The sequence below is a fragment of the Diceros bicornis genome, chromosome 23, assembly GCF_020826845.1.
Source record: "Diceros bicornis minor isolate mBicDic1 chromosome 23, mDicBic1.mat.cur, whole genome shotgun sequence".
Classification (NCBI taxonomy): domain Eukaryota; kingdom Metazoa; phylum Chordata; class Mammalia; order Perissodactyla; family Rhinocerotidae; genus Diceros; species Diceros bicornis.
This window is the reverse complement of record NC_080762.1, coordinates 34,938,835-34,956,825: the sequence shown is the minus strand read 5'-3', so window position 1 is coordinate 34,956,825 and position 17,991 is coordinate 34,938,835. Positions and strand designations below refer to the sequence as shown.

General features: G+C 37.4%; 1 protein-coding gene across 1 annotated transcript in view; it reads right to left on the bottom strand.

Annotated features, from left to right (window-relative positions):
* Positions 1 to 1,209: 1,209 nt before the first annotated feature.
* The window catches only part of FBXL4 (F-box and leucine rich repeat protein 4), a 71,842-nt gene continuing 55,060 nt past the window's right edge, over positions 1,210 to 17,991 (bottom strand). Inside the window, exons 7-9 of the mRNA XM_058566594.1 lie at positions 10,012 to 10,083; positions 6,154 to 6,466; positions 1,210 to 1,758 (exon numbers count right to left, since the gene is read on the bottom strand). Coding sequence (XP_058422577.1) covers positions 1,595 to 1,758; positions 6,154 to 6,466; positions 10,012 to 10,083 — 549 coding nt within the window. The 3' untranslated portion in view covers positions 1,210 to 1,594. The remainder of the gene's footprint in view (positions 1,759 to 6,153; positions 6,467 to 10,011; positions 10,084 to 17,991) is intronic.

Here is a 17,991-nt window from a genome sequence, read left to right as displayed (position 1 = left end):
CTTTTCCAACTGCCCCTTGCTTCTGGCATGAAATAGAAAATGGGGTGGCGCATACCACCAGGACAGCAATTCTCATACAGATGTTTCTTATATGGAGGAGACCATTTTAATATTTTAAATGTCACAATATTACCTTCTTTACAGTCTATAAAAGAATAGACACAGTACTACTAGTAATAATTTATAACACATTTTTAAAATTTGACATATTATATGGCTTAACTCAATATATTCTTATTTATTCAACAAATATTCACTGAATGCCTACTATGTGCCATATGTATAAATTCACTGGCTTAATAACTTTGGGGGAAAATGCTTTCATATATGTACTGTTGAGAATACCCTCAAAAATTGCCTAGAGATATATATATTAACCCTGCTAATTTTTTAACTAAATGTGCTTTTTCTTAAAAGACTACATCTTCTAACACAAGAAATTCTAGAGTAATTCTGTCCAATATGATAACCTGTAGCCTCAGGTGACTACTGAACACTTGAAATGTGGCTAGAACAATTGAGGAACAGAATTTTTAATTACATTTAAGTTAAGTGAAATTAAAACAGCCACACATGGCTAGCGGCTGCCATACTGGACAGCAAAGTTCTACAGGATCACTCTAGGATGTGCAGATGTTAGAACACTTTGCCCTCTGTGGGAAAATAAATTTTGTTACACTACACACTTAATATTAGTTTGCTATTCAAAGCAGCCCTGCCTTTTCATGCCACAAAATATTCTGTCTACTTTCTTGGCAAAAGAACTAAATCAATTCACTATTTAACAAAACAATGTTTGTTTTTTCCTCCACTATAGCTGACTTCTAATTATTTAAGGTGCTGGGCACAGAAAAAAAAACCCCATAAAATCCACATATAATTCAGAAGTCTTAAACCTTTCCCTCTGGCAAATTTTTAAGGCATCTGCTTAACAGTTGGAAAGCTATTTTGTTTAGTAGTTTACCTCTTGTTCTTGATTATGCCCATATTGTTATACTGGTATTATCCAGTAGTAAAAGAGATAAATATATCAGAAGAAAAGTAGAAAAACTAAAAATTTTCAAGTTGAAGAATTAATGCGTCAGCTTAAAACAATCGTCTTAACAGATGAAAAAATAAGACTCTTTCTCCAACCAACTCTGACAATTTTGTACGTACCAAACACAATACTGGCCAGATCATAAGGCTTATTAATAAGGCACCCTTACATGGAGGTGTGAAAAATTAATTTTATTTTTGCATAAATATCATGATACTTTATTGCTCCAAGTGTTCCTTTAAAAATAATTTAAAATGTTTCCATCGTACTATTTTACTAAACATATAATTATTGACTAAAGTATAATATCACTGATTGACATAAGGTAAAAATAATATGAGCTACTCACACATTCTTGAAGAAAAGTGCTTGCAATATTTTGTGAAAACATTTGTTTACATTTTTACTTGATTTAATGGACAAATTCATATTTTTCTTTAAAATCTACAAATGTCTTAATTCCCACCATTATAAAAACTAAACAAAACAAAAAACAAAACCCCTAAATAAAACCCTACAAAAGCACATTAATTTTATTATAGACTACACATTAAGTCACTGAGTAAAGCTCTTCTTTATGAACACTTTTGGAAAGCTCACACTGAGTTCTACCACAGCTCTACTATCAATCTGTGAACAGAAGGACACATCAAGTAAGGAGAGATCTTTACAAGATTCCAGAAGTTTTCTTAAGGATGCTGGACCTACCATTCTTGTTCCTGTTTAAAAAAACAAAACCAAACAAAACAGTTTAAATATGCCACTTATATAACGTCCTGATAAACTGTTACTTCATTATTTATTGTTTAAAATAAATTTAAAATAAGTTGCCTTTTAAAAATTAAAAACATTTCTTAAAACAAAAGACTTCGTATTGAAATAGTCCTGTAAAAAAAATACAAATTGAGTTTTCCCAGTGAATTTGGCATCTAGGACCCAAATTTTGTCACAATCCTCTACCCACTATCTTCATTCCTGCCTCCCACCCCTTCCAATCAGTTCTTCTTCCAGATTTTCCTATTTCTGTCACCTCAGTTCAAAACTATTTGCACATCTCATTTTCCTCAACCCATGGGTCAAATCAGGCAGCAATGCTACAACGATTCAACCTCTAAATTCCGTGCAATGCAATTACTGAGCAACGATCCTGTAGAAACTTCTATTTCAAGCACCCAAGATGCAAAGATGAATAAGACACACGTCTGCCTTAAGGAACTCATTGACCAGAGTTGAAAGCAAATGACTACAACATGATGTGATCAGTTTTACAGTAAGTGGTGGGTATGAAATGGCATTACTGAAAGATGGACGAGTACTATTTAGCCCATGTTAAATCTGAAGTGATTATGAGATATTCAGATGGAAGTTAAATTATATAAATTATGTAAAGCACCTCATACATGGCAGGCACTCAATAAATAGCAAATATCACTAGGCTCTAAGATGATATCTGTTGTAAAACATACTTGCTTTAACTACAGCTTTTCTAGGGAGAAAAAAAATCGAAATTTTATTACATATACACATCTACTGGGATGGGGAGCAATATTTCTGAAATGTTAACCTATGCCTCTTTCCCTGAGAACTCCTTTCTATTCCCCTCCCTGCCATGGGCTCCAGAAGCTGTAACTATACTGTTACCCTAAACTGCTGTGACTGGCCCCACGCCAAACCAATACAGATTCTCCCAGGAATTCAGAACCGGAATTCAGTAAAGCTTCAGTGTCCATAGATCCTTTGAACCAAAAACATGGACAAGTGGGTTGGGACTGTTATATTTGGCCATGGTACCCAGAGTTGCAGAGATGGCCAACATGATAAGAAGAGAACAAGGCAAAACCACAGGGAGCAGCAAACATTAAGGTCTTTGTGAGTGTACAGGGGGCTGTGGGCGGGGGTAGGGGACAGGTGCCTGAGCACGCAGGATAGGAAAAGGAAGGAAAGAGAAAATAGCTTCCTTGCCTTTTGATGGTTTTCCAGTCCCTCCTGAGGTTCGACCATAGCTAGCTCCTAGCCAGGGGATCTGAGAGACACCTGTATCTTCATAATAATTTTCTTTTCTTACGCTTAAGTTACCTTGAATGGGTTTCTGTTATATAAGATCAGAGACCCTCCACTAAGACACTTGGCTGTGTGGTGTTTTTTACCTAGGGTTGTGATTGTTTTCTATTTGCCAGTCTTGGTCTTTAGAATCTGAGTTTCCTGATGAATTAGGAGTTCTGAAACCTGAGAGAATGCCAGGGGAGGAAGCTGGGGACTGAAAATTTAACTAGGCTAGGGTCCCCGTCCTGTGCTTCCAGAGTACTTTGTCAAGCTTTTGTTGTGTTACGCACTTATGACAGTTATGTCTCCAGTCTGCTCACTCCTTCAGGGCAGGGGCCACGCATAGCTTGTTCACTGACACATCACCAGTGTTTAAAACAATGCCTACACAGTATATGATCAATGAGTGTGTAAGGAATGAAAGAATGAAGGGATGATGGTTAATTTCCTAATACTATCACTCTGGTTTGGACCCTCATTAGATGGATTATTGCAGCTAATCTCTCTGATTTTGATCTCTTCCTTCTCCAATTCACCTACTGCTTGTTTCCAGATTAATATTCCTAAAACACAGCTCTAAATATATCATTCACGCCCCTAATTAAATCCGATAATAGCTCTTCCTTGTTTAATTTTGTGCAGATTTCTCATCTTGGTGTTCAAAACGCTCCATGAATACTCCATTATACTAACATTCTAAGTCAAATTAGATTGCCTATTCTCTGAAGATATTCTGTATTTTTAACTCCTATGCTTTTGTTTCATTCTATTCATTCTGCCTAAAATGCCCTCCTCGCCCTACTCTTTATTCACTTTTAAAGGATATCTTTCAAATACCTATTAACCTTTTTAATTAAGCTTTTCCTTATTTCTCTAATCATATATACTCTCTTTTCTTTGAGCCCCACCAAAATGGACTTGCTTCTGGCTTGCATTATGGTTATTTATATACTTGTTTTACTCTTTCTTGCTAGGTAATAAACTCTCTAAAGGTAGGGGCTGTATCTTAGCTTTTAACTGATCAGTAAGTATTTTCAGTATGAAGAAGGAATGCCACTTAACCCTCAAATGTGCTCATCACAAAATGACAAATAAAATAATAACTATCAACTTGGTTTAACTAAGAATCCTTTAAAGAAAAAAAAGGATTCCAACACTTAAGGATGAAAGGAAACCAAAAATAAAGAAAATATAGCATAGTGGTTAGGAGCATAGATTCTGGTTTAAATCCAGATTCCTTTCTAGCCATGAGACCCTGGGCAAATCACTTAACCTGTTTCAGGCTGTCTCCTCATCTGTGGCTAATAATAATAACTACCTCAAAAGGTTGTCATGAGGGTTAAATCAGTTAACATATGCTTAGAACACTATAAAGTACACAATAACGTTGCTATTAACATTATTATTAATTATTGATTATTATTTATATTATTTTTCACTGTGCTCTTCATATTTGGGATAAGATATTCCAATATATTTGCATGATGGCTGTCTTCCATATATAATTAGTTACGAATGTTTTCAAAAATAAGTCCTTATACTTCTTACCTATTTTTCTTTTATGTCTCTGTCAAGCAATTCATACATTTATAGGCTGAAGTTAGGCCACCTGACAAGTGACCCCACTGTTCCTCACAACTGTGCTTGTGTTTTAGGATCAGCGTTACTGACGTCTCTGTGGTTCTGTAGTATCTCTTTCAGACACTAGCTACTCTTCATCTCTAGTGTATGCGTTTGGCTTTTTTCTTTTTTTGGAGGGGGAGAGTTGTGAAATAGATTTTAACCAACAATAGCACCATCCTCTCAAGTGAAGCCTGATGCAATTAGTGATCCATTTTAAAAGGCCCTGGCTGCCTTTCCTCATTCTCCCTGTGAATTCATGACTTCTTGAACTTTTCCAAATATTTCTCTTATAAAAGACCTAGGCTAATTCTGGGAGAAGGTGGTGAGGAAAGAAAAGAAGCAAGGTAAGTGGATGTGGTGTTATGAAAACACAGTACTGACTGTGGGGCCAAAACCCTTGGATTTGAACCCTTGCTCTGCCACATATTAACGGCTGGGCTCCAGTACCCTCATCTATGAAAAGACAATGATGTCCAGCTCCCTGAGCTATGAAGATTAAGGAAAATACAACACAAATGAAGTAATTGGCCCAACGTATGCATATAATAGGCAAGAATTTCTCCCTAAATTTTTAGCTTGAATAAGTAACATGCAACTATACTAGCAACATCTATAAATGTATCAACAACCTGGTCTGTGGAGCGATTTTAACCAAAACCACAAAAACAGGTGTTGAAAATCTTCAAGTTTTCCTATTGTTCAATGTTTAATAAACAGGAACAGATATAATTAGCACTTCACAGACTAATCTATTAGTAATTAGCAATTATTAGCATTAGTAATAATCCACTGGCAATAGATTACCAGAGAACACAGTGCAAGTGCTCTGTGGGTTCACCAAGTACCAATAGTGTGGTCAACTGTGAACTGTGGCATTGCTAGAATTTCTGAAGGCTAAGGTAAGAAGTAACAAAATCTTACAGGGTTCCTGGCTGATAAACTACAGTACGGACACAAGAAATCCCAGAACTAGAAAGGATTTTCAATATATCTGCCTTGGGGTAGAACTATTCCTAAAAACTAGAATTATCAGGGATGGAGATTTTACAATATTCCCTCATCAAGTTTAACATCAAGAATGAACCTGAATTCATTTTACAAATGGATTAACTTCTTACCTGACCTTGATAAAAAGGGAGAACACAGCTCATATAAGTTCTCACTCTTCTTATTACACCAAGAATTAATGGTTATTTAGAGCTTTCTGATAGGTTTGACTATAAAATTCTGTTAGTGTTCTCACTCTTGTACTTACATACATATATAATTACTCTCTGTATCAGCTGACCTGTCTTGCACTTTCTATCAAAGCAGTCTTACCAAGCAGTCTTAGGAAGACAAAATTTTTATTGCATCTAAGAAGTTTTTTTTTCCTTGCAAAAAGTCTGAGATTAGCTTTTACGTCAAAGAAATAGATTTTATAACAAATTTATATATTGCATCCTTACCTAATATATCCAGTTGCCGTAATCTGGTACAATTACATGCCAGCTCTTCAATGTCTGTGTCACACACAGACCGGTTGGCTGTAAGGAAGAGTTTCTGCAAGTTTGGGAGCTGGCGTGCCAGTCTGGCGAAGCATCCGGTGCTGCTCTGCAGCGTAGGGCACCAGCCGAGGTCGAGCTCCTCCAGAAGCGGACACCCAGACGCCAGCTCTGCTATCCCATTCTCAGTGATGTTCTTACACCGCCACAGATCCAGCGTACGGAGTTTTTTGCACTTGGCTCCTATCATGCTAGCTATCACATCATACTCTTCAATCTGGAAATCAAGTAATGCCAATCTTACATATTATGCTCAGAAATACAAACTGCTTAGAGCAAATTAAGACATTCTTAATCATCTCCTATTGTTTGTTTCCATGTAAACATACCCACATTCTCATTAATACAGATCTGCCCACTCATGTCACAGATCTGCCACTGTTTCATAAAACATCAAGAGTAATCACTTACTTAAAAATCCATTTAACAGAGCTCCAGACAGAGGACGTTAATGAATTGAATCCCAAAGCAGTCGGAACGCCTCAGTCCCTCACGAGGACTCTGAGGATTACGTGCTGTTCTTGTGTGCCTCCCATTCTGCCCTTGCTGCTGCTACTTACTGACAGGGCCTGGTCTCTGCTGCTTTATATATGATTAATAAACTTTGGTAGGTATAGAAGATCTCCCTGATAAAGGTGTGCACTTTGTTAGGCTCTAAAATAGCATGTGAATATGCTGACAGTACTAATAAGGATCTAGTTTTGGGTTAAATGAGGCAGTTGGGGACTGAATATACAACACGAAAATAATTTAGATTATGATGTGTTCATCGTTGTCAGTTATCGGAGGTGCCCCATGATTTACCTCATGATCACAGGATAAGCCTCTTAATCAAGGATTAACCATTTCAGTTCATGGGCTTGATATGCTTCAACAGTGTTTCTTTAAACAGGTTAAGAGTTTCATTTGATTTTGTTACAATCAGGTATCCAAACTACATCAGAAGTCAAAAGGAAACAAAATAGCCACCATTTCCAGTGATCATTTCCTTAGTTCATTTGATTGTTCATATTTTCAACTACCATGTGCCAGCACCACTCCAGATGCCAGGAACAACAGGGAACCAAAAAAATCTTCGTTTACATTTTGGGAAAGACATACAAATAAATGAGCCAAATAAATTCAGAGTGATAAGTGGTGTGACAATAACAAAACAGGGTGATGGGAGAGCAATCAGAGTGTCAGGAGTTGAGGGAGGGAGTGTGGTTGTTGGGATCTCCAGGAAAGGGCGTGGCGCATTCAAGGAACAGGAATAAGATGGGTATGGCCCAAGGCAGTGAGGGAGAGGAAAGGCTGTGAGGGCAGAGGGCTATGCGGGCGCCAGGCCAGTAGGCCATGAAGGAGTTTGAATTTTTATTTTAAGTACTAAGGAAATCAATGGAAGGTTTGAAACATAGGATTTACATTAAAACAAAAACAAAAACCCCCCTGGCTTCTGTCTGGAGGATGGTCTATGGTGGGTTACAGCGGAGGAGGAAGCCCAGTGAATAGGCCTGCACCAGCTCAGAGATGATGGGGCTTGGATTAAGGTAGTAGTGGAATTGAAGAAATGGACACATTGGGAGCTATATTTTGAGTCAGAACCAAAGGCTGATGGATTAGATACAGTGGTGATGATTTCTAAGGTTCTGGTCTTCAGCAACTGTGTATGCAGAAGCATGTAAAAGACCACGAGAAACAGATTTGGGGGAACGTAACTATCTGAGTGAGTGTACCTGAACAACACAAAGCCATAGCTTCGATAATCAGTGCAGCCAATGAGCTTCTTTAGAAAGAAGCAATTTAAAAACTTTACATAAAAATCACATAACCACGATTCTGATTGCTATTATTTTGATAGTCAAAAATAAAATATCAAATGAATCATCCTGCTTTTTGGTCAAGTAACAGAAAGGAAACTGAAATAAACATGGTATTAAAGTATCAACCAAGAGCTATCTGTGTTACTGTCCTGGTGAAGCCTGGACCTGCTATGAAGTAAGTATTTCTAGGACAAGTATGGAATGTTCCAATCATGACGTTAGTGGCAGTATCAGTAATATTAGCAGCATTTCTGAACTTCAATGTCAAGTCCTTAAAACTTCATTTCCTGGCAAATAATTACCAATAGTAAAAATATTTTACCAGTAACTACATATTTTAACTTAAAAACAGCCCATTTATCTAAAGTAGCATTTCCCATAATATATGACATATTAATAGATGTAATATGAAAAAATGAGTTCAATAGTCAAGTAAAGTTGGAAAACACTGGTTTACGCAAAGGCAAATAGCTCCTTTGCTGTAGGACATACCATTGAAAACTCCAGGAGGAGGATATAGTAGCATCATTTCCTAATTTTGACCAGGAATCCCTACTTCCCCTCCCCATACACACATTAAATTAAGTGAATATCTTTTAGGACTAATGATCTATGGGTCAACTTTGGAAAATGCTGACTTGGCAGAATAAGGTACCTCTAGCCAAAGTTAAAAAGGGTCCCTACCAATCTAAACAGGGCAGGCTAGCAAGAAGCAAAGATCCAAGTGGCAGTAATTCGCTGGTTTGTTGTCACAGAAAGCACCATCAAATGTCACTGGGCGCATCTAGAAGAGCCACTAGAGGGACCCAACAGAAGACCATGAAATGGCTTACTACGGTAAGAATTTGACCAGAAGTAAGGAAAACCTAATGTTAAGTTAGTGGGCTCCCAAGATTGTTTCCAGAGACAGGCCTGAGCCCATACCTGGGGTTTAATCAGGCCTCACTACCAGAATTAAAAACCATGGAGACATGGAGATAAATACATCATTATAGGAGGCCTCTCTAGCCTACATTGCCAAATCTTGGGGCATCTCTGAAGCCACTGCTGACTTCAAAAGGTGTTCCGATGGGATCTCTTTTAGGTCGAATCCAAGCCTAGGGCACCAGGAGAACTTCCTGATCTTGCAACCACCCTGCTTATTCAGGTCTTCCTAAAAAGAGGATGCAAAACTGGAATGGTTTGGGATCTCCTGAATCTGCTTTGAGGGGATGAGGAAGTGAAGAGGAATGGACTGCTCTGCAGTCAGTTATACTGGGAGATGTGTTTCCTGTAAGCGTGCATATACACATGTGCACGTACACACACACACAAACACCCAGAGTTCTATTGTTTCTTGAGTCTCAGTAGTATTTAAAAGCCATGTAAAAAAGATTTAACTCCTCTCATGAGCTCTTTCGATGGCACATAAAATCATAATTTTAAATCTGGAAGGACTTTAAAGACTATGTAGTTCAACAGTCCCTGGGCTTTTGGATTTCACAGACCAGTAACATTTCAAAAAAATCTGAGTTCTGACATAGGATGTCCATATTTTTATCTTACCCAGTAAGAACAGTAAAACAAACAAAATAAACCTAACTACTATCATCAACGTTTCCAGGAAATAATCTCAGAATTTAAAAACTAAAATTAGCTTTGTGAAAAACTTACTGAACTGCTGGCATTTGGGTATGACTGAGATCTTACTCGGTAAACCCAGAGAGGTAAATAGCTTGTCTGAGATAACATCTGCCTTCAGGCAGAACTGAACTCTTTCCACCACACTATATGTCTTTCCTTGCTCTCATAGACAAATAATGTCGATGTTTCAAAGACATACTCTCCGATTTAAGAAAAATGTTTGAAGGTGGGATACACAGTATCTGAAAAGTTGTGGGTGGGTCTGGGTCAGGATTAAATTCACCCACGGAAAGAAAGAGAAAAAGTGAGTGAGTGTAAAGGATTTTTAAATACTTACCATGACACAACTACCCAAACTGAGGTGCTGAAGCTCTGAACAGAAGTTCAAAATGCTGAGCAGAGCGGTTTGCTGCCATCAGGGACCACATCAGAGGCAAATGCGGAAAGTGAAAGAAAGTGAAACAAAGAGAAGAGGTCAATTAGACATTAAAGGCTGTCACTGCTTTTCCTGAAATAGAGCTCAAAACCTAGGTTACAGACACCACAAATGCCATTTAATGAGTCCCCAGTGCTCCCGCCATTGATTGGCTCAGAGTCAAGGTAATCATTACTAGTCCCCATGTAAGTCGTCACTTTGTATATGGTTTTGCCTGCCCTAAAGACACCTATATTCCCTAGGACCTCTCAGTTCATTTCCTGAAGGTAAGCAATTTGAAAGTCTGGTTAAGACTGAACAACAAGACAAGCTAAACAAACCATCCCTCCAAAAAAACCCCACAAAGCGCTGGTGACACTCTGAAGAACAGAGGCAGCTCTGACATTCACTGATCAGCTGCAGCCTGATGGAACTGCCAATAGAGTCACCCCAAATCAGGGCTGAGCTGGTGACTTTAATGTCAAAGGATTCTCTCTGCTGACAAGGATACCAACAACCATTGAGCACCTGTCACTAGCAACATGCTGACTGAAACATATATAATGTGCACTTTCTAGTCATGTTCCTGCCATTTAAGCCCATCTATCCTGTGTAATGAAAACGGTCTCACCACTAAAGAAACTGAAAGGTATGCTAGACTGCTACACAATGATAGAACATAAAATATCTCTACACCGTCGTAATTTCATTTGATAATGTTCCTGCCATGAAAAATTATAAAAAACAAACAATGCAAAATATTCACATCTCTAGTTTCTCTTTTGTAAATTAAGAACAAAACTACTCAAACTTATGTGGCAAAATTTCTTTCTAAACATTTGAGCTAAATCATATCAACAAAATTACGACATCATACAAACTCTGTTTAATCTGTTCTAAGTGTTCAGAAACTGAAAAATATCAGCTGGAGAGGGGATGAAGAAGGTGTCAATGACAATACAAAACATTTGTTCAAACCTCAGATAAGAATCTCATTGAGAAAATAAAGTAACGAAGTATTTCAGATAAACTTAGTTAAGGCAAAAATAAAATAATAATAGCTATAATAGGCAATGCTAGAGCAATATTAGATTTAAGACTAATTGTTTCACTGTTGCATTTCTTTAAATTTAAGCAAAAAAATATGTTTACATTGATTTTATGCTTGAGTTTCAACACAACTTACAACATTTACAAGACAATCTCATGTAGCTCTCAGAACAGTGACATTACAAGAGGTATATGAAGATAAAGTTAATTTTCAGATTCTCCATAATACTTAGGTATTCTAACCTACTACCAGATGGGAAAATGACATTAGGTTTGTTTTTATTAAAGTACTAGATCCTTATAACAAGGTTGTTTTATAAGATTTCCCCATGAGCAAGACCCAGAACATATTAGAGAATTAAATTTAAAAAAATATATACACGCACACTTCATTCATGGAACTTGTTTGGTAATTTATTTTTAAATTATTTACAGTGCAGAATCTCAAACATACATACAAGTATAGAGTCCAAAATAATGAACATCTATGTAGCCATAACTCAGATTTATCAAATCTTAACATTTTGCCTTCTTTGCTTATCCTTCTCTATTTGTGTATGCCTCCAGCCACTCACATACCTCCTCAGGTGTACCCTTTATCTTGACTCATGGTTTAAAAACATGCTTGAAAATTATGCAATATTACTATACATTATGGATCTATAAATAGCATATAATATTGTTCCACATGGTTTTTACATGAATGGTATTATAATGTGCATATACTTCCGTATCTTCCTCAACAGTTATTTGTGAGGGATTTGTCCATGTTGATACAGCTTTAGTCTACTGACTTTTTAACTGTTGTATACTATTCCATTATGCAAATATACAACATACACTCTCATTTGATGAATCTTTACGTTGTTTACGAGTTTTACCATAACAAAGAATGTTAGACTAAACATTCTTATATGTGCTTCCTGTGCATTTATAGGAGTATTTCTCTAGAGCACGCACCAGAGGAAGAATTTCCAGGTGTTTAGGTATGCTCTGACTTTATTAGATTTTGCAAAATAGCTCTCCCGAGAGCTTGTGTCAACTGGTGCTCCCACCACCATGTAAGAGTGCTGGGTCCCCACATCTTTGCCAACGTACAGTCTCTTCATGCTTTTTAACGTCTGCCTGTCTGATGAATATGGAATGGTATAATATGTATTAGTATGATTACTAGTGAGGTTGAAGATCTTTTCAAATGTTTATGAGCCACTTGTATTTCCTGCCCTAGAAATTGCTTAATCATGTGCTTTGCTGATTTTTCCATTAGGTTGTTCCTTCCTTCTTGACCTGTAGGAAGTCTTGTTTTATTCTGGATACCAATCTTTGTCAGTTATATCCATTATAAATATCTTCTCTAAATCTGAGACTTGTCTTTTTGCTTTGTTTACAGAATCTTCTGAGACATGAAACTTTAAATTTTAATATAGTCACATCAATCTTTTTTCCCTTTATGTTTGTATTCTGTTGTCTTTTCTAAAAATGTCCCTCTTTACCCAAAGAAGAATATTCTTCTATTTTTTTTTTAATGACAGCTTTAAAGTTTTTCTTTTTTGCACTTAGGTTTTTAACCCAACTGGAATTGATTTTTATACATGGTAGGATATCAAATTTCATTTTTTTCCCTTAAGAATAACCACTGGTCCCCATTCAATTTAGTGAAGATTCTACCTTATCCACTGATGTGTGATGCTTTCTGTCATATATCAAGTTTCCATATATGTGTGGGTCTATTTCTGGGTCATTTTGTTTCACTGGTCTATTTGCCTTTCCCTGCATCAATCCTTCTTAATTACTATAGTTTGTAATAAATCTATAAATCTAGTAAGAAAAATCCCCTTTCCTCATTCTTCAAAACTCTCTTAGCTTTCCCTGGCCTTTTGTGCTTTCATATGAATTTTAGAATCACATTAAAGATTTTAGTTTATCTTTTTAAAAATAATACAAAAAGATTAGTTTTTTCTTCTTCCCCCATGGTAATTATTTAATTCACTGGAATTTTATCAATTTCTGTGTCATAATTATTTATTATATCTGATAGCTTCTCACTGAATTTTTCTTCTTCTTGAAGAATATTTTCAATAGTTCCCTTACCGAGTATCTGTGAGTGGTAAAATCTTAACAACAGACATTTACTGAGTAGCTATTAACATGTCAGGTACTGCTGTAAATTCATTCATTCATTCATTCATTTATTTGTGTGAGGGAGATTGGCCCTGAGCTAACATCTATTGCCAATCTTCCTTTTTTTGCTTGAGAAAGACTGGCCCTGAGCTAACATCTGTGCCACTCCTCCTCTATTTTGTATTTGGGTCACTGCCACAGCATGGCTTGATGAGTGGTGTAGGTCTGCACCCGGGATCCGAACCCACGAACCCGGGCCCCTGAAGCAGAACATGTGGAACTTAACCACTACGCCACGGGGCCGGCCCCGTAAATTCTTTATACATATATGTTAATCCTCACAACCCTATTGTTTATATGTTTCACATATAACAACCCTAGTCACTCATTTACTCATTTAATAAGTCTTTACTGAATGCCTACTATGTGTTAGGCACTGTTTAGGCACTTGGGATATATCAGTAAATAGAGCACATAATAACCTATAAGGTAGATATCATTATTCCCACTATACGTAAGGAATCTGAGTCACAGGATGTTAAATAACTTATTTAGTCTTTATATTTCCCCCAAATCTTGAATGAAAGTTGAGCCAGGTTTAAAATTTTAGCATAACAGTACCTTCTTTCATCACTTTGAAAGTATCACTCCATTACCTATTAGTATCTATTGTTTTGATAAGAAGTCTACTCTCAGTCTAATGGTCTTCCTCTGTAGGTAATGTCTTTTCTCTCTCACAGCTCTTATCCCTTTATCTTATATTCTGCAATTTCATCACAATATGTTTAGATAAGGGTTTATTTTCATTTATTCTGTTTAGTATCCTGAGTGAACATTTGATTTGAAGACTTGCATCATTCGTCATCAAAGACGAAGATTCTTAACTTTTCTCTCTTCAAATATTGCTTCTCTATCATTCCTTCCATTTTTTTCTTCTGGAGTTCTGGGAACTCCTACTAAATGAACATTGGAGTCTCCCAAGTACCAGTGCCTACAGTAGTTTAAAAAATATGTCCACAAATTATTCTATACTTCTTTCCAGAGGTGGAGCTTAGTTCCTCTCCCTTTGAGGGTAGGCTGGACTTAGTGACTTATTTCCAACAAACAGAACATAGCAGAAGTGACGATATATTAGGTTATTGTGATGATTAATTTCATGTGTCTTGACTATCACAGCTCACTTGACCAAGCCATGGGGTGCCCACATATTTGTTCAAACATTATTCTGGGTGTTTCTATGAGGGTGTTTTGAGATGAAATTAATACTTAAATCAGTAGACTGAGTAAAGGAGATTACTCCGTAATGTAGGTGGGCCTCATCCAATCAGTCAAAGACCTAAATAGAACAAAAGGCTGACTCTCTCCCAAGTAAGAGAGAATTCTTCTTGTGTGACAGCCTTCAAACTGGGACATCGGTTTATTCCTGACTTCAAACTGGAACTGAAACATCAGCTCTTCCTGGTTCTCAGGTCCGCCAGTCTTCAAACTGGAACCACACCATTGGCTCTACTGGTTCTCACGCCTTCAGAGTTGGACTGAACCACATCATTGGCTGTCTGGGGTCTCCAGTTTGCCGACTCACCCTGCAGGACTCGGGACTTCCTAGCCTCTGTAATCACATGAGCCAGTTCCTTATAATAAATACACACACTCATGTCTGTTTCTCTGCAGAACCCTAATACAGTTACAAAAGGGCTGTGGCTCCTCTTGGGTTCCTCTCTTCTCCAATGCTCACTCAGGAAAAGCCAGCTGCCATGTCATGAAGACACTCAGGCAGCCAATGGGGAGGCCTATGTAGAAACAGAGGCCTCTAGCCAACGCTAAAGAGCAAGTCTGCCAATAGCTTCAAGTGAGCTTAGAAGCTGATCCTCCAGCTGAAGTCAGGCCCTGAGATGACTGCAGCCCCAGCAACAACTTGGCTGCAACCTTATTAGAGACCCTGAGCCAAAATTACCCAGCCAAATTGCTTCCAGAATCCTGACCTACAGAAACCATGTGAGATCGCGAACGTAGGTTGTTTTAAGCCACTAAGTTTCAGGGTAATTGATATACAACAATAGATAAATAATACAGTGACTGGCACATAGTAGGCACAATATCTATTTCTTAAAGGAATGAACAGGGTTTCTATGAGGATTGCGTTTGCTATGAGGATTGAGTTTATATATAAATAACACATAAACTACTTACAGCAGTGCAGGACATTTAAAACTTTTACAAATGTAAGTACATTCCTCAGACCTCTCTTCTAATTGAGCAGTTCTCTCTTGGTGGCCAATTTAGAATTTATCAACTTATTTTTTATTACAATGACTGTCACTTACTTCCTAGATTTCTAATCAGTTCTTTTTCACAACTACTTGTTCTTGCTGTTTTAGCCTATTTATGTTCCATAATTTCTTGTTCTGTTTAAAAAGATGCTTTCATTTACTTCTTTGAACTTCCATCTCCTGACCTCATTCTGTTTATTCTTCCCTAAGGGTCTTGCAGATTGCCCCCATCCAGAACTGGACTTCTATTGAAAGTGCAGTGGTCCTGCTCTGCAGTGGTACTGGGGATGCTGCAGAACCAGGAGGAGGCTTTGCCCAGTTCTGAACATGAGGTGTAGTCAATGCCAGGTCACTATATACTTTTTGGTATATCTGCCCAGGCCCAAATCCCTCCTTTCTCTAAGATTTCCATCCAACCTCTGGGGTGGCTTGGACAGCCATCTAACACAGTCACTCTAGCTCTAATCAACTACCCCATGCTGGGACAGTAAGATTTTCTTGAAACAGTTTGACATTTATTCCATGTTGAATCAGTTCTTCTAATTAAAATAAGAGTGAGACAAAAAATACTTGTTCATCGAGAATACCATATTAACCTTGCTGGACTGTTCCTTAGAGGAGCTGTATCTATTGCTTACTGTCTCTCTTAAAGATTGTATGTAACTTTAAGGCACAGACTTAACTCACTTTTGAATTAAGATTCTCATAATTATATATCTAGACAACATTTTGTGTAAGTGTAGATGCATTTTGGAGGAATTTCAAGTAGTAGAAGAATTCATGGTATACTATACTTATTCAGGCAAATATTTTATAATAACTACAACCTGCACATTAAATTGGAAATTAAAATTCATTTAATAGAGAGAACTATCATTTTTCATCGCCACCTTAAAAAAGGAACTAACATAAACAAAGAGATTCATGTTGAACAATACCATACATCTTTGCTAAATAAGAGATGTGAGATCAAATGCAGAGACCAAGATGTAAGGGGATGGAGATGATGGCTAAAGGTGACAACAAGGATGACCTCGGAAGAGATGCTATGAGGAATGTGACAAGGAGTCAAATAGAGATAAATAAAAGGGCTGACAGGAAGGACTGAGGTGAGCAAGTATAGGTTACATGACCTTCTCCAGCAGAGCTCATGATAAGCCAGAGACTGTGGGTGTAACAGGTTTGGAGAACACTTCTATAGATGGGTTTGCAATCTGTCTAAAACCATTTACCCAGTTTCCTCCTAGAATATCTTTAGGATATTCTTTCTCTATGCTGTTAGTATTCAGAATTAAAGTACTCCTCTTGATACTAAGGCATAGAGGAGAAACTAACTCTTCATTTCCAGACATAAAAGGGCCTGATTTTGCAGAGACCACAGACTCGGTGGTTTAGAGCAGGAGTTGGCAAACTACTGCCCATGGGCCAAATCCAGCTCATGTCCTGTTTTTGTAAATGAAGTTTTACCGGAACAAAGGTAAACCCATTCATTTATGTACTCTCTATGGCTGTTTTCACACTACAACAGCAGGGTGGAGTAGTTGTGACAAAGCCCATATGGCCTGCAAGGCCTGTAATATTTACTATCTGGCCTTTCACAGAAAAAGTTTGCCCAGGGGCCGGCCCGTGGCGTAGCGGTTAAGTGCACATGCTGCGCTTCGGCAGCCAGGGGTTCACGGGATCCTGGGCGCGCTTGTCAAGCCATGCTGTGGTGGCATCCCAAAGCAGAGGAAGATGAGCATGGATGCTAGCCCAAGGCCAATCTTCCTCAGCAAAAAAAGAGGAGGATTGGCATCAGATGTTAGCTCAGGGCGAATCTTCCTCACACACACACAAAAAAAACAAAGTCTGCCCACCCCTACTTAAGCGAATAATTCTACCATAATGACTACTTGTAGCACTTCTACACATCTAGAACACACAAATGGGTGGATTAAAGTTACTTTATTAAGTGCACTATGAAAGAGGTATTTGAAATAAAGTGAAAAATTTTATGAACCTCTTATTTAAGATTTAAGATATCTTTTAGATCCCCAAGTCCACAAATTCTGCTGGTTTGTTCTCTAAAATTCAATAGAAGTACTAGAATATATATATAATAAAATTATATATAAATTAAAATACAATTTAAATAGTCAGAAGCTCTAATAATGCAAAGCAGCAGATTGATTTTCAAATGAGTTTGTAATTTTTAAACAAAGGCCAATCTTATTTAAATCTCTGTGGAAAGGAATTCACTAAGGAGTGACTGGATCCAGGTTACTTTCTTCTATAGAATTATCAAAACATACCCTAGGTGAATGCTGGCATCTAGAAGTAGAATATATGTTCATAAAGAAAGAATCCTTTTGTACTCCACCTGAAATCTACCTCCTAACCCTGTTAAGCCACTTCAAAATCCAATGAATAACTACAAGTTATACAGAATTATTACTAATGCCTCTACTTGTTACAAGGAAAT